This window comes from Ictalurus punctatus, chromosome 28 (genome assembly GCF_001660625.3).
Source record: "Ictalurus punctatus breed USDA103 chromosome 28, Coco_2.0, whole genome shotgun sequence".
Lineage (NCBI taxonomy): Eukaryota > Metazoa > Chordata > Actinopteri > Siluriformes > Ictaluridae > Ictalurus > Ictalurus punctatus.
Genome location: NC_030443.2, coordinates 3024255 through 3045604, shown reverse-complemented (window position 1 = coordinate 3045604; position 21350 = coordinate 3024255). Strand labels below are relative to the sequence as shown.

At 35.8% G+C, this 21350-nt stretch overlaps 3 protein-coding genes across 11 annotated transcripts in view; 2 read left to right on the top strand and 1 right to left on the bottom strand.

The window, feature by feature from the left end:
• Nucleotides 1-1736: 1736 nt before the first annotated feature.
• Nucleotides 1737-21350, bottom strand: part of LOC108259935 (uncharacterized) — an 86185-nt gene continuing 66571 nt past the window's right edge. For 5 of the 6 annotated variants that reach the window (XM_053676924.1, XM_053676922.1, XM_053676925.1 and 2 more), the window contains exons 7-16: nucleotides 8794-8827; nucleotides 8108-8175; nucleotides 7459-7480; nucleotides 6604-6828; nucleotides 5611-5804; nucleotides 5452-5485; nucleotides 5243-5284; nucleotides 4330-4397; nucleotides 3797-3818; nucleotides 1737-3156 (exon numbers count right to left, since the gene is read on the bottom strand). In XM_053676924.1, the coding sequence (XP_053532899.1) occupies nucleotides 2399-3156; nucleotides 3797-3818; nucleotides 4330-4397; nucleotides 5243-5284; nucleotides 5452-5485; nucleotides 5611-5804; nucleotides 6604-6828; nucleotides 7459-7480; nucleotides 8108-8175; nucleotides 8794-8827 (1467 nt within the window). In that variant the 3' untranslated portion in view covers nucleotides 1737-2398. Of the gene's footprint in view, nucleotides 3157-3796; nucleotides 3819-4329; nucleotides 4398-5242; nucleotides 5285-5451; nucleotides 5486-5610; nucleotides 5805-6603; nucleotides 6829-7458; nucleotides 7481-8107; nucleotides 8176-8793; nucleotides 8828-8956; nucleotides 9151-9344; nucleotides 9546-9827; nucleotides 9942-11899; nucleotides 12041-12924; nucleotides 13073-21350 lie in introns of those variants that run through there. The other variant, XM_053676927.1, reaches the window with a different exon arrangement.
• Nucleotides 14461-17811, top strand: LOC108259990 (uncharacterized). Of its 3 annotated transcripts, none has more exons than XM_017459868.3 (6): nucleotides 14461-14602; nucleotides 14903-14980; nucleotides 15614-15661; nucleotides 15779-15903; nucleotides 16593-16763; nucleotides 17455-17811. In XM_017459868.3, the coding sequence occupies exons 1-6, from the start codon at nucleotides 14479-14481 to the stop codon at nucleotides 17557-17559; spliced, it is 651 nt and encodes a 216-aa protein (XP_017315357.3). In that variant the 5' UTR covers nucleotides 14461-14478; the 3' UTR covers nucleotides 17560-17811. The 3 variants fall into 3 exon arrangements, with proteins under 3 accessions (XP_017315357.3, XP_017315359.3, XP_017315358.3); XM_017459870.3 differs by having other exon boundaries at nucleotides 16593-16640; nucleotides 17455-17810; XM_017459869.3 differs by lacking the exon at nucleotides 14903-14980.
• LOC108259991 (uncharacterized) overlaps nucleotides 18949-21350 on the top strand; it is a 4513-nt gene continuing 2111 nt past the window's right edge. The window contains exons 1-4 of one of the 2 annotated variants that reach the window (XM_017459871.3): nucleotides 18949-19177; nucleotides 19389-19466; nucleotides 20165-20221; nucleotides 20517-20641. In XM_017459871.3, the coding sequence (XP_017315360.1) occupies nucleotides 19048-19177; nucleotides 19389-19466; nucleotides 20165-20221; nucleotides 20517-20641 (390 nt within the window). In that variant the 5' untranslated portion in view covers nucleotides 18949-19047. The remainder of the gene's footprint in view (nucleotides 19178-19388; nucleotides 19467-20164; nucleotides 20222-20516; nucleotides 20642-21350) is intronic. The other variant, XM_017459874.3, reaches the window with a different exon arrangement.

Here is a 21350-nt window from a genome sequence, read left to right as displayed (position 1 = left end):
CTTCCTAATTTTATTATTAACCATATTTTAAATAATCGAACACACACACACACACACACACACACACACACACACACACACACACACACACACACACACGTTATACAATATTATACATAAAACACTAAAACACATTAATAATTATGCATTATTTACCCATGTCACAGAGAATATGCAAGCCTGAAGAGATGAGTTTTTAAAGAATTTAGAAAAAAATTCTCCAAGTAAAGCTTTTTGCCCAAGAGTGTGCCAAGCAAAAAGGTATATAAAATTATCCAACATCATTCTAAGGCAAATTAATAGGATTTTTAAAATATTACATTATGTACTCTGTCTCTGTCGCTTCATTTAAACGTCATGCAATTTAAGGTTTGCCAAAAATTTATTTTTTTTTAAAATGTATAACTGTTTGGAAAGCATCCAAGTGTAGATAAACAGTACTGGTATATAAAAGGGCAAAATAAGATGTAAATATGTGCATTTCCATTTTCATGTTGCACTGCTACACTGCCACTATTACAGCGGATGTAGAGCAAAAAAGCAAAGGAAAAAAAAAACCTTACTCAGATGGGAAAGTACAACACATACACACATAAGCACACACACTGCAGAAGCAAACACCTTTTCAACCTCTAAAAATAACCATATGCTAACTACAAAGCATTGCGCGAGAGCAAAGACATATTTCACTTTCATTTTGAATCTCATTTTTGATGCTCTCACAGCCTGATCTCAGTACTCACTGTACTCACTTCACTGTTCTTCTACATGCACTTTATCTAGAGGATCTGGATTCTGAATTGATGACTGGACGCTGTTCTCATACGTATATCGATCAGCATTTAAACTGGTGTCCTGTCCTCTGCGTCAGGAGATGAAGCTGTGACATTATCGTTATTAGAAAGACATCACACCTGAATACCACAGTAGATTCATTTCTTCATACAGGAAGCATCTCGAAGCTGTCGTTACAAACAAAGGCTTCTCCACTAAGTATTAAATACGTTTCAGTGAGCGTGTTCAGTACTTTTTTCCCCGTGTCGTTCCACTTTATTACACATAACTTTATTTATGGACTTTAATGTCATGAATTCTTTATATTTCCAGATTTCGTGAGTCAATACTGATGTCTGGTGAAAATTTCATGTGATTAACCTCATTAGAAATATATTTACTGAAAGAAATGTTGGTGCGTCCAATATTCAATAATTTCCCGCCACTGTAAATCATTCCATCATCAGTTTAATACATTATTGACCCATGCAAATTAAATATATTGTTTTTTGCACTCACCAGTCATCTGTTTCTGTGTCTTCTGGTCCTTTTGACCTCTTGACTGTTGAGACAGTAAAGTTTTTAAAATTTATTTATTTATTTTAATGTAATGTTCAGAGATAACAGATTAAATCTTTCTGTTTATATATCCATAGGCTTGGAATAATGACAGAGACTAAGCAACTGAGCGTAATACTTCGCAAAGTCATTGTGTTGAAACAGTCTCTATATGCTGTGGGGTGAGTGTGTGTGAGATTGGTAACAGGTGTGTGTGATTAGAACTCCAGAGAAGATGTGTTCTGGGAATTGCGGTCCATGACGGCCATGTTTGTAGGCCGCAGTGCAGGATGGGAATTGTAGTCACTGGTTTTTCATGTGATATGACAGTACAGGACAAAGGTTTGTTATGACAGTATTCATCGGTCCAAACGTTTAGAAGAATTTACCATTCACAGATCAAATGGGATATAAAACATGCTTTCATTTTTATTATGACTCAGAACACAAGAAAACCAAAGGAGACTCATGCATAGTCTATTAGCAAAAGTACAGATAGTAATCATATCAGCAATACATGCAACATTTCACAACATAACAGCTAAATGTGTTATAAAGATTAAAAAAACAGAGCATTCTTGATTTCACCTGTATGCCACCTAGAAATTATCTCTCCGAGTCTCAAACACATATGTGTATTGTCTAATTAATAATCCCAACTTCCATGCTTCTCTGCTGTAATTATACATTTCTACATGATTTACTATTACATTAGAAGATTATGGACAGAAGGAACAAGATTGAGTCAATCATATACATGATACACTATACATATAAGAATATTATGAGAAGTAATATTTGAACTCTTTTTTGTAACTTAATATTGCTATTTATTCTTTCTGCCTATTGAAAGTTGTCTGGTTCTTTGAGATTATGCTTATGTATCACCAACTTCATCTTCTCTATCTGCTGAACTCTTTCTTGCATCTTCGTATTTTAGGGTCAAAATGTATTTCCAGAATTCCTGCAGCAAGCATTTTATGACGTTTGCCTCACTCTGTTTCTTTTTCATTTTGTTCTCTTCCCTTGATTTTCCTTTTGCCTGCACGATCATTCTTTCAATCTCTTACAACAATATGATTTCACCCTGCTTCTTTCTACCACCTTCTGCCCCCATCCTGGCCTCTCCTTCATACACCTCCCTGATCTCCTCCATCTCCTGTTGGTGCCTCTCCTCCAAATCTCTCTCCTCTCCCTCTCTCTCTTTTCTTTGTTTCTTCACATTTTCTTCCTTCTCGAGTTCTCTCTTTGTCAACTCATTCTTCTCTTCTTCCACCATCTTCTCTATCTCCTCCAGCAGCTCTGAGACCTGAGAACCATCTCCACTCTCCTTAATGTTGAGACAGTGAAACCTGTTCCCACATTTCTCTACAAGTTTCTGGACCTCCTGGTTTCCTGATTGGATAAACTCCTCAATTTTCTTCTTCTGAAGCTCATCAGTAACACTGAATATGATCATGGTGTTTCTCCAACATCTCTCTCCAAACATCTCCTCCATTTTCTCCAGCATCCCTCTCTCCTCTCCTGTAGGCTGCTTTACAGGTATGACCAGGAGGAAGGCGTGGGGTCCTGGAGCAGACAGACAGTGTCCCACGTCCTGTCTCAGCTTCTCTACAGAGAGTCCGGGAGAGAACCAGTCAGAAATGTCCACCACAGTCACCTTCCTCCCAGCCACCTCCCCCTGTGTGCTCTCGCTCTGCTGGGTGGATGTAGATGTATCTGTAGATGTAGCAGCCTGGTTCCTCTCCTCTCTGCCCAGGATGGTGTTTCCTGCTGCAGTCTTCCCAGACCCCGTCCTCCCCAGCAGCACCAGCCTCAGTTCGGCTATAGAAACATTATTACAAATAAATTAAAATTTCTGCATTTGATTTGCAAACAAATGGCATATAAGTAGAATTACTCCACTTTTCTTTTTTCCTTACTAAAAAGCATAAATAAATAATAATTTACGCTATACACTAGAAAGGTAATCTTTGAATGTAATGGCTCCTTGTATTTATACAGGACTAAAAGCAGTGTTCGAATTACAGGAAAGTGGAAGCAGAAGTACCACAAGCCTCTATTTTTTTCCAAAAGCAAAACTGGAACCCAAAACTAGCAGCACCTGCTAACTTGAAAGCTAAAAGGGTTCAAACTGTATGCTTCATCATACATACACTACTGTAAAGATAAGAAAATACCCATTTAACATATAACTAATATCTTAAGATACATTATCCAAATATAGGAATGATAGTTTGAGAAACTTGAAGGACAAGTTGCAGCCGGACTACTTCAAAACACTAGCTATATTTCTATGTATGTATCTAAATTGTCAGATAACACCAACAATTCTAAACCAGAAAATAAGTTCTAAAAAATAACCAGCTGTTTAAAGGTTTCATTCGTGATGTTATTGGCTGCCCTTGTGTGGGCCGTTAATGACCTACTACTTTCTGACTTAAAGCCTTTATACAGTACTCACGTTCTTGTGTCTTCTCTTCGCCCTGTTAAAAGAGGAAAAGGTTTGATTTCCTGTATAGGACGTTATATATGGAACAATATCATTACTTGATATACACGTGTCTTGGGCAGGGGAGAGTAACAGCTTGCATGCTCTTTTAGTATATAGTTTTGAAAAAAAAAAAAACAGTAGAATTCTAAGCCTTCTGCTCTTTAGTGGCACTGTGGCAACAAGATATTTCACGAAGGATAAAGAATGATGGAGCAGCACTTGCGGTGCCTCTGGTGGCCTACATAATAAGCAAGTCTTGAATAAGTGTTTGCTTAATTCCCCTTCACAAATGTTCTTCATTTTCTCAAAATCATTTCAAAATTAAACTGAATGAGATATTATTATAATTATAGCTAAGCCTATTCTATTAATTAATTTGTATGTATTCAATTTATATCACCATCGCTTATTATAATTCATGAACATTCTGAACTAGATTCTTTTAGTTATCTTATTATTAATTCAACAAATATTAGTACAGTATTAAAGCCAAACATCATTACCTGCATGAATGGAATACTTAGAGAAGGAAAGGAAGGTAGTAGTGAAAAGATCCACTCGTGCAGTGATGCTGAAAAAAAACCCAACAACATTATTTGATTCTCAAAGTAAACTGATTCCTCTGCTTTAACAGTTTGCTATGATTGCTCTTTCCTAGTTCTTTAAAGAACAGGATAGAGATTTCTAAAGCAAGGAACACATAGTTTCTCTTTATGGTGGTGTAGTACCCATTAGTATGGTATTTAATGAAGCAGTATTGCACAAGCAAGAGTGTGTTTATACTGAATATTGGCACGGCTGTGGTTTGCCACAGGTACAAGCCCGCAGGGTGAGAGCAGTAGGTCATCACAGCCATGCCAATATTCAATAGATAATTATTCAGTAGAACCACACTCTTGCTTGTGTGATGTTGCTTTTATACAATAGTTCTATAAATAAGAAATTCATATCAAGTAAGTGAAATTTTGGACACAGTGCGGCAAAATGTTCTGTTTATTTCTGTTAAACTAGTGGAAATAGATCCCAAAGAAGTTACACACTTGTTTTTATGGCATATGCATTAGTATATGCTCAATATACTAGTGCATCTCAAAAAATGTGAATATCATGGAAAATAAAATAATGTGAATATCGTGGAAAATAAAAAAATGTGAATACTCTGGAAAAAAAAAATAAAATGTTGTAATATTATGAGGTACTGGATTTTAGGTTTCCACAAGCTGTTAGCCATAATCATCAAGATTGAAGCAAAACAAAAAGCTTGAAATATTTCACTTTATGTTTAATGAATCTAGAATATATATGAAAGTTTCACTTTTTTAATTCAGTTACGGAAAAAATGAACTTTTCCACCATATTCACATTTTTTGAGATGCACCTGTAGATCATAAATTATTTGGAAAATAATGCAAATACCTATATAACCAATGATATTCTGCAGTGCTTCTATACCAGCTCCTGATTATGAAACAACAGGGCAGAAAACCAGAATTAAGGGTTAGGGTTACACACTCACATTACAGGATAGAGTTTTGTTTTTAAAGCCCACAGCTCTCTTCTGTTAGAAACTACAATATATTTGAAAATGAACAATGATGATAAAAATGAATGAGAAATGCAACTACCTATATTTAGAAAGAATAAGGTTTGTCTTGGCACCTAAATAAGGAAAAAAAGGGGGGGGGGGTATTAGCTCAAGAATCAACCTTTTTTTAGTTTACAGATGCTTTAATATTCCTATTTAAACTGTAAATTTTAGTGAGAGTTAACAAAGAAGCAAGTACCGGAGGTTGTATATGGTTCGTAACAGTGGCAAATGAATTATCATTCTTAGGGCATTTCAGTAATCCCTGATCTTCATGGAACAAACAGTCCACTGTGACTGTATTCTCTCTCTTTACGGCTCTGCTGCTGTCTGGTACAACACACTCTGGATCAAACGTGTGATGGAGCACCACTAGAAAAGCAGGTTTGGTGACTAAAAACAGGGGGAAAAACAAGACATTTACTCATTATATAATACATGTCAACTATAAATGACAGCAGGATGTAAACATTGTGGTTGTGGCCTGATTTATTCAGTGCTCCTGTATGTACTGTATATACGGCACTGTTAGAGAAGCTTGTTTGGTTAAAAAAAAAAAAATCTATATTAATCTTGATTAGTTTACTTTTCAAAATTATTTTAATGCTTGGATAGTTGCATGGCTATGTATAGTGCTGTGAAAAAGTATTTGCCCCATCCTGATTTCTTCTGTTTTTGTGTATATCTCATACTAAATAGCTTCAGATCTTCCGAGCTTCAGATGACTGTGGTGTACAAACAGGAAATGTGAATTTTTAGTCACCTATTAAAATGCATAGAATGAACAACAATATTTGACTCAGAAAACAAATTTCCACTGTATAAACCAGAGAGCAGCAATAGTTTAGTGCTTGTTAGACAGACTCTGTGGCTAGTACATTCACTGCAATTGGTTCAAGTTTAAATCAGCTAATGGTCTGGGCATCCCATATCTTGCTATTTGGAAGTGGATGTAGTATTGCGAGAACAGTTCCTAGTGTGTTACATTCAAGAGGAAAACCTTTCCGTGTGATAGAATTCTACTTATTAAACTAGTAGCTGAAATGTAATTTTCCTGAAATCCAATTAATTTGCATTAGCATGCATAACTAACATCCTAGCTATTGATCTGTTGATATAAATCATCTAGATTTCTAGATGTTTCGGTCTACTCAGTCTACACAATGAATTACTTGGAAAAGAAGTGGAATACCTGAAATATTATGGAGCTTTTGCACTGCTGCTTCAATGTCAGTTCCAGCTCGTGAAACAACAGGGCAGAAAACCAGAATGAAATCACTCTCCTCCACTGCAGACACGTCCTGTAGATCTGGTATTTGGTTTTTGAGATGTTTTATTATGGTAGCATCCGTGTTCATTGTTTTTCCAGTTGAAAGAATGAAATATTTATTTCCTGGAAACACATGTGCTATGTTTCCTGTGGAAAAGATTTTAAAAATTATTTAACAACAGAGTATTTTTTTAAGACTGATGGTGTTATTAGTCTGTGACCTACTGAAGCAGTATCAGGATGTATTTATTAATAGGATCTTCAAAGCAGTTCTATAAGTCGCTCTGAAGGTCATTCAGCATACTAGCGCCCAAAATCTGGAAGTCCCGCCCTCTGACTCTTCGCAGCATCACGTGGATCTCCGAGTTTAAATCTAAACTTAAAACTTAGCTGCTTTCTCAGTGTTATTTGTATCAATGTGCTTCTATGTAATTGCCTTCACTGATTGTACGATGTGTCTGTCCACGATTGTTCATTGTTCATCAGTCCATTCATGTTTATGTATTACTGTATTACTATTGTAAAGCATCCTTGAGCTTCTGGAAAGGTGCTATATGAATGAACCATTTTATTAAAAACAATGTGTCCCTTTCAGCAAACTGAGTTTGTCACCCCTCTACAAGTGACATAAAGAGTCATAACATAAAGAGTTATAGATGGTTGAAAATCTGTTTTTCTAGCAGCTATAAAAACAGATTTTCAACTATCTATTATTCTTTATATTACTCATCCAGTCAAGCAATCCACAGATACTTAAAGCCTTTATACAGTACTCACGTTCTTGTGTCTTCTCTTCGCCCTGTTAAAAGAGGAAAAGGTTTGATTTCCTGTATATAACGTTATATATGGAACAATATCATTATTTGATATACACGTGTCTTGGGCAGGGGAGAGTAACAGCTTGCATGCTCTTTTGTACATGGGTTCAACATTACCATTACCCAGCCCTGTGGCCTAAATGTTTGTGTTATGTTTATTAATCACCTATAGGCATGTTTGGTATATAGTTGTTTTTTTTGGTGTTTTGTTTTTTTGGGGGGGGGGGGGGGGGGGGTAACAGTAGAATTGTAAGCCTTCTGCTCTTTAGTGGCACTGTGGCAACAAGATATTTCACGAAGGATAAAGAATGATGGAGCAGCACTTGCGGTGCCTCTGGTGGCCTACATAATAAGCAAGTCTTGAATAAGTGTTTGCTTAATTCCCCTTCTCAAATGTTCTTCATTTTCTCAAATCATTTCAAAATTAAACTGAATATGAGATATTATTATAATTATAGCTAAGCCTATTCTATTAATTAATTTGTATGTATTCAATTTATATCATCATCGCTTATTATAATTCATGAACATTCTGAACTAGATTCTTTCAGTTATCTTATTATTAATTCAACAAATATTAGTACAGTATTAAAGCCAAACATCATTACCTGCATGAATGGAATACTTAGAGAAGGAAAGGAAGGTAGTAGTGAAAAGGGCAACTGGCACAGTGATGCTGAAAAAAAAACCAACAACATTATTTGATTCTCAAAGTAAACTGATTCCTCTGCTTTAACAGTTTGCTATGATTGCTCTTTCCTAGTTCTTTAAAGAACAGGAAAGAGATTTCTAAAGCAAGGAACACATAGTTTCTCTTTATGGTGGTGTAGTACCCATTAGTATGGTATTTAATGAAGCAGTATTGCACAAGCAAGAGTGCGTTTATACTGAATATTGGCACGGCTGTGGTTTGCCACAGGTACAAGCCCACAGGGTGAGAGCAGTAGGTCATCACAGCCATGCCAATATTCAGTAGAACCACACTCTTGCTTGTGTGATGTTGCTTTTATACAATAGTTCTATAAATAAGAAATTCATATCAAGTAAGTGAGACAATGTGGCCAAATGTTCTGTTTATTTCTGCTAAACTAGTGGAAATAGATCCCAAAGAAGATCCCTATGCCAGCTCCTGATTATGAAACAACAGGGCAGAAAACCAGAATTAAGGGGTAGGGCTACACACTCACATTACAGGATAGAGTTTCTTTTTTAAAGCCCACAGCTCTCTTCTGTTAGAAACTACAATATATTTGAAAATGAACAATGATGATAAAAATGAATGAAATGCATATACCTCCATTCCAAATGTAACAGGTTTGCCTCGGAACCTAAATAAGGGGGGGGGGGGAGTGGGGGGGGGTATTAACTCATGAATCAACCTTTTTTTAATTTACAGATGCTTTAATTTTCCTATTTAAACTGTAAATTTTATCAAGAGTTAATAAAGACGCAAGTACCAGAGATTGTATATGGTTTGTGACAGTGGCAAATGAATTATCATTCTTAGGGCATTTCAGTAATCCCTGATCTTCATGGAACAACCAGTCCACTGTGACTGTATTCTCTCTCTTTACGGCTCTGCTGCTGTCTGGTACAACATACTCTGGATCAAACGTGTGATGGAGCACCACTAGAAGAGCATGTTTGGTGTCTAAAAACGGGAAAAACAAGACATTTTCTCATCATATAATACGTCATCTATAAATGACAGCAGGATGTAAACATTGTGGTTGTGGCCTGATTTATTCAGTGCTCCTTGAATCTGTACATACTGTATATAGGGCACTGATACAGAAGCATGTTTAGTTAAAAATATTTTTTCTATATTAATCTTGATTAGAATACCTGAAATATTATGGAGCTTTTGCACTGCTGCTTCAATGTCGGTTCCAGCTCGTGAAACAACAGAGCAGAAAACCAGAATGAAATCACTCTCCTCCACTTCAGACACTTCCTGTAGATCTGGTATTTGGGCTTTGAGATGTTTTATTATGGTAGCATCCATGTTCATTGTTTTTCCAGTTGAAAGAATGAAATATTTGTTTCCTGTAAACACATTTAGCCAGCCAGAACCCGTCCATTAGATCCAAACTTTTATTTAATATCTACGTATTACATGAAATTTGCATCATTCATTCGTATATTACAGTATATAATTTAGTTGTAATACTACTACTAAGAATTGTAATATTATCGGTTCTGTTAATGACCACATATTTGCATAGCTACCACACATGCTAATGTCGTAACATTTATAGGAAGAATAGTGAATTACAAAAAAAATATTGTTTTTCAAAACAACTTCATACCAGTAGAGTGGTACATTACCTTTGTTTATCGTTACCCATTCATCTTCCTTCTCATTATCATCATGGTCACCTTGGTTAGTCTCATTCTCCGTGTGTGCCATGTTACTTGGCTGTTTCTCTGGTTGGGTTATTACTACAAGAATCATATATACAAGTTAAAAGCCTATATAAATCTATACAATTCCATTAAATAAAATAGGGTGGGAAAAAAACAAAACAAATGATGGAACCATGTAACCAGTACCCTTGCCATTCTTACAGGTTCTGTCTGAAATGCTATCATACAAATACAATGAATCATCAGTGATGATGTATGTTTAGATTTGGTCAACACAGAAATTTCTACGTTTGTAATTCTTTTGTTAAATTAGTTATATATTTTCCTTAATATTTCTTTCATATTCACTCATATTTTCTTACATGAGGTAATTTACCTTGTTGTTAAGTTGGTCATTAAACATGAAAGAAAAGAAAAAAGCAGGAAAATTATATATATATATATATATATATATATATATATATATATATATATATATATATATATATATATACACATATATATATATATATATATATATATATATATATATATATATATATATATATATATATATATATATATATATATATATAATTATGCCTTAATTCTGAGGGGGGAAATTGATAGAAATAATGGAAACACCTTACATATTCTTTGCATCTAAGTTCTAAAAGTGTAAATTAAGTAAGTGAAACATAAATATAACAGGAAAAATACAAATGAAAAAGATTAGGCCTATTTACACTGGATATCAAAGGTCTACACACTCCTGTTAAATCTGCTTTAATCTGTTTTTTTTTTATATAAATATAATTAACCCAATAACAACCAACCAAATTCAAATGAAAAACAGATAGAAACATTTTAGGGGGAAAAAATAAATAGTCTTTTTGGGTACATTTTCTGTACCACTTATCCTATACAGGGTCACAGGTATCCTGGAGCTTATCTGCACAAGGCAGAAGACACCCTGGACGGGGTGCCAACCTGTTGCAGGGCACCGTCGCACACTACAGACAATTTGGAAATGCCAATCAGCATACAACGCATGTCTTTGGACTTTTGGGAGAAAACTTCTGAAGCACGGGAAAAACAAGGAATTAAACCCCGACCCCGGAGGTGCAAGGCAAACGTGCTAACCACTTAGCACATGCTGTTCGGGTGATTGTATTTTACTCTTCCTTGCAAAACTGTCCTTTGAAAGGGCTCTCTTTTGAACAGCCCCTTTTTCAAGTTAACCCCGAGGTTTTCGATAGGCTTTTGGTAAGTTCTTTGTGGACCATGCCTTCAGCAGTTGGATGAAACCAAGAAGATGTCAAGAAAATCCTACAGAAACAGCTGACCTGTATGACATTTGGGGTTAACCCGAATCACTTCATTGCTGACAGTCGTAATTCCTGTTGAGCGTGAGTTTCAAAGTGATTGGTGAGTGCACACTTGCAACCACTGTAAGTTTTTCTTTTTTCTTCTTTAAAACATTTCTAAAATAAAAAATTAAGGGAACAAACCCCTTGACTCGGGTTGGACAAGAGAGAACATGAAACTTTGGACTCTGTACCTGGCGCAATAGTTACATATTGTTAAGTAAACTGTTAAAACATTTAAAAACATGCCTTGTAGTCTGTGTAGTAATTGTAGTAATTGTTTGTTTTTTTTAAGTTATGTGTGATATGTAGGATTATGCAGTCAATAGTCTAAACATTATGACCCACCCCACCCTACTGAAAAAAAAAACTCAAATAAAATACAAATTTGTATCCGGTTGAATATCGCCTCATACTGATTTGATCATTCTAATGTTGTTAATCAGACCTCTGTAGCTCTTGTGTGAATAAATTTATTTAATATCTATGTATCACATCAAATTTGTATCATTCATTCGTATATTACAGTACATAATTTAGTTGTAATACTACTAAGTATTGTAATATAATTGGTTCTGATTATGACCACACATTCGCATAGCTACCACACATGCTAATGTCATAAAATTTGCAGGAAGAATAGCGAATTACAAAAAAAAAAAAAGTGTTTTTAAAAAAAATTCATACCAGTAGAGCACTGTTCTTGGGTTTCGCTTATGTCCACAACCTCCCAGTCATCTTTCTTCTTATTATCATCGTGGTCACGTTGGTTAGTCTTCTCCGCCGTGTGAGCCATGTTAATTGGCTGTTTCTCTGGTTTGGTTATTACTACAAGAATCATACATACAAGTTAAAAGTCTATATAAATCTATACACTTCCATTAAATTAAATAGGGTGGGTAAAAAAAAAAACCCTGATGGAATCATGTAACAGGTACCCTTGCCATTCTTACAGGTTCTGTCTGACATGCTATCATACAAATCCAATGTTTAGATTTGGTCAATATAGACATTTCTAGGTTCGCAATTCTTTTGTTAAATTAATTATATATTTTCCTTAATATTTCTTTCATATTCACTCGTATTCTCTTACATTAGGTCATTTACCTGCAACACCAATAAAGATGTGTTGGTTCGTTTAATAAACAGTATTGGCTGTCACATCTGTAAATGGCTAAGCTACACTACTAAAGCCAGTGTTTTGAACTTTTTTTTTTTTTTTTAAAGCTATGTGTGATATGTAGGAGTATACAGTCAATAGTCTAAACATTATGACCCACCTCACCCCACTGAAAAAAAAACTCAAATAAAACACAAATTTGTCTCCTGTTGCATATCGCCTCATACTGATTTGATCATTCTAATGTTGTTCGTCAGACCTATGTAGCTCTTGTGTGAATAAATGGTATGTTGTTCAACCGAATATGATTTAGAAATGTCTGCCTTTTGTTTTCATAATGCTCATGGGTGTTTTTGTTTGGGTTTTTTCAGTAGCACATCCTGCTCGGTGTCGAATGTCGCTTTGTTCAGACTTACAGCTGTGCAGAGTTTGGTTGTTTGATAGGAAGTAGAGCATAGATAGGGAAAAATACAAAAGCATAATACTACTAAGATTACCATGACTAAGTCACACACACACACACACATTTCATCATAAAGTAAATCAAACCATAATCATCATGTAAACAAGCTCTTCATGAGCTTTTACTCACCTCGACTGTTCTTCCGAGTGACTGCGCATAAACACGTTCAGATTTCACTTTCATTTTGAGTGTCCCCTTGAGTTGGTTTCGTTTTTAACTCTGTAACTGCCAGGATATAGTAACAGTTGTTTATTTTGTAGGCTAAACACACACTCGTTGTCTAACTTGCACCTCAGGGCTAGGGTTGCATTTGGTAAAATGGTGTGCTTTCTTGTTTGTAATTCTAAAACTAAAACTCACACTGATACTCATGGTCTTCATTTTGTAGGATTTCACCACTAAAACCTCACTCAAAATTGACAAGTAAACAGAATAGAGTAATCAGTGTTGTTGACATTGCTGTTGTTGTTGTTGTTGTTGTTGTTGTTCTGTGTGAAGATTTCCTGTCCTACCCCTACAACAGTATGGTTTAACTGTTTCCTGTAAAGATGTAAACAAACCACATGAAATTACGGACACGCCATTTTCTTTACTCTATCTGTATCTACTGTATGTGCAGCATGTATCTGCTTCCACCTACAGGATGTAGTGTCCTAATACTCCAACTTCAAATAATAAATAAATAAATAAATAAATAAATAAATAAATAAATAAATAAATAAAAGGCAATGGACATAAGGTGTGCAGTAAGTGACCACATTTTTAGACTAGTTCACGTCTTATTAATGACATATTTATGACTTGTATGGCTTGTTTGGTATTTTAGGTTACCTTTCTTTAACATCTTGAATAGATATAGATAGATAGATAGATAGATAGATAGATAGATAGATAGATAGATAGATAGATAGATAGATAGATAGATAGATAGATTTTGTACACCTGCTGGCACACGCATGCCTAGAACATTATATAGAATTTATTTTATTTCTACACCTAGAGTAAGCTATTAATATTTCACGTTCCATTAAAGAACATTTCATGGCCTACTTATTTTCCACGCTACACTGCTTGCTACAAAGTTCAATCTCTAATTATGTAACACATTATAAAACATTAAATATTGACTACACTTTCACCTCAAGAGAGATTAGAGCAGTTGGTAACAACAACAACAACAACAACAACAAAAATTGTTGTTAACAACAACAACAACAGCAGAACAAGGGTTTAAGGCCTAATTTACGTTCACATTTCTTTACAGGGTAAAGTGATACCTTTCATTTTGTTCATGGATATTAGTCCATGTAATTATTAATGTCTTGTAGCAAGGAGAACACTGTAGTGACTTCATGAATGAGAGTTTCACTACTGTTTCTGCATTTAGGAGAGAATACGAGGATATTTCAGAACATGTTCTTAGATTAAAATGCAGTCTATCTAAAACATACATCAGTTCTCAACCTCACACACAGTTCATATTTATACCTGTACATATGTGGTAGATATTCATTTTATCCTTGTACATTATATGCAGGCCTTTTGCATGATTTTAGCATGATGTCATTCGGTTCAACTTGATCACATGGGAAACCACGTTCATGTGCACGGCATGTGCTATGTGTTAGTGTTTGCTATATGTGACGTTGTATGTCATTTGAAAGTCATTTGAAAATTTGGACGATGGAGCTGCAGCAGAAGCATTCTGTGACTCTAAATGTGTACGATATTCAAGAACAAGCAAAGACTGAGGATATCTATCAGACTCTCCAGACCCCACCAACAGCGGTTTCAAGAAAAGTTTCAAGTAAGGAAGGGGTGGATGTCTGAACGCACAGATGGATGGATAAACTGACCAATGTTTGAATGCCAGAGTGTATCAACCTGTGGACCTGTGGTGAATGAATGTTGCTTTAGTGTGGTTTTATAGAGGTAGACCAGAACCAGGAAAAAATTCTGATTATTTTTGTACTCAATGATTAATCATAAAGATATCTACATTCAGATAGTTTCAAGTAAAATTAACACTTAAATCATCTACTGTTGAGTTTGGTTTTAACTTTTATGTTAAACTGATGGTCTTTTTTAAAAAAAAAAAAACATGTAGGGAAGAAGATAACGGTTCCGCTTCTCATCATAAATATCCTCCTATTGACCACCATCCTTATGGTTACGGCGATACACTGTGAGTTTTGTCCACTTTATCTGGAAAGTGTGTTTATTGTCCAGAAAGATCACAGGCTGCATATTTACATTAGAGAAAAACAAGACTTTTCCTCAGCAAAACTTTTGGTGGTTTTTTGGTGGTTGGAAAATGCAACTTAGCATATATATACTATATCACACTTTTGAGTGGTTAACAGTTTGAGAACAGAGTGTAAAGTAAACAGTACAAGCTGAATACATTATTAAAAACGTTCATATTAATGTATACAAACATAGATATGAATAAAAGGCATATTGTTGTTTTATTTCTGTGGTGGATTTCCAGCTTCAAACTTGGTTAGATTTCCCTCGCCATGATCTTCCAGGCATACTGTGTGTCTGTGTGTCCATAGATTGAGTGCAACACCATGTCTATTGCTTTTGTAAATGGGCGAGTTTAAAGTTTATTTTGCTGTTTTGTTTGTGCTATTATTTTTTTGGTGCAGTCATTCTGAGCATCCTCAGGGCAGCTGGATCGTCTGAGCCACCATGTGGCATCAGTTTCAAATATGCATACAGATCCAGATTTTGGGAGCATTTACAGACATTGATAGTGGCATTGTTTTGCATCCCTGGGTTGAAGTAAAAAATAAATGAGCATTTTGTCTTGTAGACTACCACTTCAGGCAAAGTGGGGAAGAAGACCAGAAGACTAACCAAGGTGAATGTCCAATCAAATCAGTAAACATACTGACTGACAGATGTACAAAACATAATTCTTCTAAGACGTTCCAAATATATCAGTAAGCATGATGTGCACTTTTTCATGATCTTCCAGAGATGTGGTATCTCCATGATGACACGTTCTATTTGTTCTGGAGTAACCACGGTGACTGCAAAACTGCTTATAGCTTTTGTGCTGAGAGGAACGCCAACCTTGCCACTGTAACAAACGACAACAGGGTACACATACACACACACGCGCACACGCATGCACACACACACACACACACACACACACACATATGTAAAAAATCTAGGCAGTGGAATTAACAAAGTTCACTTTAATTTGTTCAATATTGTTTTTAAACATGGATTATTGACTGGTTTTCTCTTGGAGGAATCCACAATACCATTCGCATTACAGGTAAAGCTTACTAGATTAGCTGGACTTGGCCTGAAGATATCAACATTTCAATATCAAATGTCCTTCAAAACAGCAAAGCAATGGTTGATGAAGTATTTCAATGTAAAGTGCTCTAAGAATTCTCACTGAGTGATTAAACAAGCGAAATCTGTGTTTTATTTTGCATCAACGCCCTGTGATATCTCATGTTCCTCTAGACTCTAATACAGAGTTGCCACTATGATCGGCACAGTTTCTAGCACATTAAGCCACAAGATCTGCAGTGTGGTTCAGCTATTTTGGGCCTGTATGTGTTTAAAAATGTGAGAAGACTCATAGTGATGAAAGATACTGTAAGCACATTGTAGATTTCTCTCTCTCATGCACTGTCACTTTCATCTTATGTTGGATTAGTCATATGGACCACCATAAGACCACCAATGAATCAATCAATCTGTGTGTGTGTGTGTGTGTGTGTGTGTGTGTGTGTGTGTGTGTGTGTGTGTGTGTGTGTGTGTGTGTGCAGGACTGGCTGCAATCACAAATCAATGGAAAGCGCCTGCTGGTGAAAAAGGTCCACACACATGGCCTTCATTGGCTGCATTCACAAGACTTAGACAATGATCTACTTGATATACTGTTCCACTTGGGTGACCATGATCTGCCTAATCCTCAATCTGAGTCTGAATACATGGGGGTATTCATCACAATTATTACTATGCAGTATCATATGCTGTATATTATTCATACTCATCATGCTCATACATATTCTAGAATAATCTGACATTTCAACAGCATTTACAAATACACATTGTAGACTAGATTGCTGCATTGTAAATCAGCTATGTAACAGCTGCTAATGCTGTTATTTAATGTTCTGGAACATTAGTTCCTGCTATCGCTTTCATAATAGCAGCTTTAAACAGTCATTCCCTCACTAGTGTATCTTTCTTCCCTCTCATGAAGACAAAAAAGCAGTTTGCCAAACACAAAACATAAAGTTCTCAGTCCTAAATGCATAAATGCCTTCTTACATAAGATTTCACCATATAAGCGATTATGCATGTTTAATTCTGTGTAAGTGGAGAGATGCCGTTCATGCCCTTGCGAATGAGCTGTTACTATAGAAATGTTAATGTGTCAGAACGAGCACATTAAAATAAGCAGCTGATTTGCAGCTGCACAACAGAAAAAAAAAAATTTTCATGTCACTTTTAGCTTGCAACAAACCTTAGTATATATACTGTATACAACTGTATAGATGATAACATCACAATCAAGTGAATCAATCAGAAAAATATGCATTTGAATATTATTTTGATATTGATCTTGAAACTACTGAATTTTCACTCAAAGATCTTTCTAACTGTGAGTGCATCTCTTTTCAGTACCTTGAGCCTAACTGTACGTTCTTCGGTGAGACTTCTTACCTCAGTGAGCAGGTGGCGGGATGGGTGTGTGAAAGACCACCAGCGTGCTTCAGAGGGTGCTAAAATACCAGCTCTGAACATCCTGAAGCTTTGAGAAAAGAAAGCTTTGCTTTACTTAGCAGTGGACGTCCCATTGACCCAGAGCCTTGTCTACAAAATGTATTTTTTAATATCCAGTATATATTATCTTTAACTCAATTATGACAAATATAAACCATTTGTTCTTGTTTGTTGTTTCTTATTTACAGCATCTTTTGATTTAACAAAAAAAATAATAAATTTCATATTTTGAATGGATTTGTTTGACCTTGAACAGAATAAGTAATAACACTGAGCTCTACAATATCATCACTACATCTTTACATTCCATTAAACATTTTTAGATTTTTAGTTCAAATTTGTTTTCTTCATCTTATTTCTTAATAGCACTGATTTGCTACTGATCTGCGGTTATGTAGCACTGCAGAAACACATGATGTTGCTGGAGAAGAATGACAATTTATAAGAATAACTCAGGAAATATTACAAATGATTAAGGCTACAGCAAGGGCCAGGTCTAGCAACTGTAGGAATTTCACAATTACAGATGAAAATATTAACTTACAAATCTACAGTTTCAGTAGAGTGAGTAAAGCACAATTCAAACAATGCACAGGGAACAACACTGACACCTAGTGGAAAAGCCTTCATAAAACCCTTACAGTCTTGCAGCCAACAATATTCACAACAGCATTCGCAGAAGTCATAACTTAAATGTGTGATGGAGCAGCACTAGAGCAACATTCGTTCCTGTCACATTATCTGGGAAGAGACATCAGCAGAAGAGAGTCAGATTAGAAGATAATCACATGAAGTCAAAAATCAAGACTTACTGATGTGAAAGTAATCAAATCCCGGTTCTGTAGTCTGGGGATTTTCCCACAAAATAATTGCTGTTTGGCACTTTGGCAAAATATTTGTACATATAATACTAAAAGACCAGGGTGTTAGTACGACCCCAGCTCCAAAAAATTTGGGACGCTGTGTAAAATGTAAATTAAAACAGAATGCAATGATTTGCAAATCTCATAAACCCATATGTTACTCACAACAGAACATAGAAAACATATCAAATCTTTAAACTGAAGAAATGTACCATTTTGAGTAAAAAATAAGGTTATTTATAATTTCATGGCCGCAACACATTTCAAAAAAAGTCGGGACAGGGGAAACAAAAGGCTGAAAAAGTAAGTGTTACTAAAAAGAAATGTGTGTCCTTAATGGTATTCCTCCGTTTTCACAAACGGTACATCACACTTATTAGTTCACATTAATAAGTCATTTTAATTCTCGAAAATCGAGAATTAAAATGTTCATGTGGTTTTCCTGGAACAGAAACTACAAGTAGACGGAAGTATGGTTTGTATGTGTGCTGTGTTTGGTATCTGTGGGACGTCTGAAAGCTGTATGTAAGGTTGCACTTCATCACAAAGTAAAAAAATCTCTAGCCTTGCTTGTAGTGTGTGAAATCCTTAGTCTCTTTGTTTGGTTGTTGTAGTGGGTATTTTTTGTATGATGGAGATGCAGCAGAGGACTTCCATGCAGATGAATGAGTACGATAATCCAGGGGAACCACTAAAAACTGAGGACATATATCAGTCTCTGCAGACATTGCCAACAGTAGCTGCAAGAAATGTTTCAGGTAAGGAAGGGATGGATGGATGAAGAAAACTGAGGTATGGTTGAATGCTGCTTTAGATACACTGATGCTTCAGTGGGACCTTATAGAGGTAGACCAGAAGCTAGAATGATATTATTACTGTCAAGTATAATGAATGAATGAATACTCTAATGAAATCATCTACTGTTGTGGTTTTCATTTGTATGTTATATTAATTGCCTTTAAAATGTAGGGAAGAAGATAATGGTTCTACTTCTCATCATAAACATCCTTTTACTGACCACCATCCTTTTGGTCACAGGGATACACTGTGAGTTTTGTCCAATTTATCTGAGAAATGTGTTTATTGTTGAAAACTATATAGATCTATCAGAGGATAAAATACACAGCACAAATTCATACACAGTTTTCTCTGTGACACTTGTGGTCTGGTGATATGAATACACTTTTGGTCTTATGATATGAATAGCAGGTGTACTTGTAGTGTATTTCCAGCACCAATCTTGGTTGAATTATCTCTTGCCTTGATCTTCCATGCGCAATTCATGCCCATGTGACGTCTAGTCCTGAGTGCAATCCCATGTGTGTTGCTGTTGTCAATGCCAGGGAAGTCCGCACATTTTCTGCCCTGTTTTTGTGCTGTTTAGTGCCCTCGTTCTGAGCAGTCTCTGGTCTACCCATGTCATGAAGTTCCTGTGTGGTTGTGCAAACACGTTATCAGTTTAGAAACATCTCCTTATCAATTCCTAGAAGAGCCACTGCTCCATACAGCCCACACGAGCTCTGTAATGCTGGGGGTCTTAAAAGATAACGTGTACGTTCATTGCTCATGGTTTTTGTCATGCGACATTATGCGTCATTAATGAATGAAAATCTTACCCACTTTAGTTTTAAATGCAAATACAGATGCAGATTTTGGGAGTACTGTACAGATAGACATATAGATAATGGCATTACATTACACCCCTAGGTTGCAATAAAAAAACAAACCAAATTGTTCTTTTGTAGACTACCACTTTAGGCAAAGTGCGGCAGAAGTGTTGAATGACCAGAAGACCAACCAAGGTAAATTTCCCTTTATCTTAATTAAATATAATATTAAATTGTTGTGGCTGATAGATGAAAAATTAAAAACATTCCTAATACCTACGTGGCCATCACACACTTATATAAATGTGGGCCAAAATCTAGAGGAACGCCTTCCCAGAAGAGTGGAAGGTATTAAAATAGCAAATGGGGGATTAAATGTCGAACGGAACATTCCAGAACCTCACATGGGTGTGATTGGTTATGCGTCCAGATATTTTTGGCTATATTGCATATATCAGAAAACATCACGTGCCTTGTTTTTCTTTCCTAGAGATGTGGTATCTCCACGCCGAAATGTTCTATTTGTTCTGGACTGATCAGGGCGACTGTCACGTGGCTGAAAGGTTTTGTGCCAAGAGGAAGGCCAATCTCGTGACTGTAACAAAATCCAACACGGTACACACAAACATGCACATGCACACACGGATATATACAAAACGTAGGTTTCGTTCATCTTTTAGACGTCTTTCGAATACTGTTTAAAATGAAGAAGTGTAGTTTGTGTTTAAGTTGTGCAAGTATGATGATCAGTGCAGTTTCTACCACAATACCACAATATCTGCTTTTTTTGTTCCATCTCACACTTTGGGTGTGTATGTGGCTGTGTAAAAACTTGTCTAAAAGTTGCGTATGTGTGAAAACATATGGTCTAATGGTGAGAAGTAGTGTAAGCACAATATAGTCTTCAGCTTAGGGGTATAATTAAATGCCTTTTTAATTATCTGTATCTGTTTAGTGCATCAAGCATACAGATCTCTAACTGTGCCCCGATTTAAACTTGGTGTGGTCTAGACAGGAAGTAATTTTTAAAAAATGTTCTACTGGATAATCACTGGGGGGATGGGACCTCAATCAGTCACCTTGTGGACCTTGTTAGCAAGCTTTCTATACTCAGCTTGTAGTTGGCAACAATCGCTAACTAATCATTTATTATTAGATTTATTTTAATGGTGGGTTTGTTATGTTCCAGAAAGATTGTTGGACACGGTGTACACGGCGCTGTTGATAATGTAAATGGTTTCCTTTGAATTATAATGCCTGTATGACTTTTTGATACGGGGGGGGGGGGGGGGGGGGGGGAGCGTTAATTTAAAAATAAAACATT

Bases quoted from the DNA above. Each gene is read 5' to 3' on its own strand.
- LOC108259990 (XM_017459868.3), top strand. From the start codon at position 14,479: ATGGAGCTGCAGCAGAAGCATTCTGTGACTCTAAATGTGTACGATATT. The intron at 15,904-16,592 runs GTACACATACAC...GTGTGTGTGCAG, and splicing joins CTGTAACAAACGACAACAGG to GACTGGCTGCAATCACAAAT. The intron at 16,764-17,454 runs GTATTCATCACA...ATCTCTTTTCAG, and splicing joins CTGAGTCTGAATACATGGGG to TACCTTGAGCCTAACTGTAC.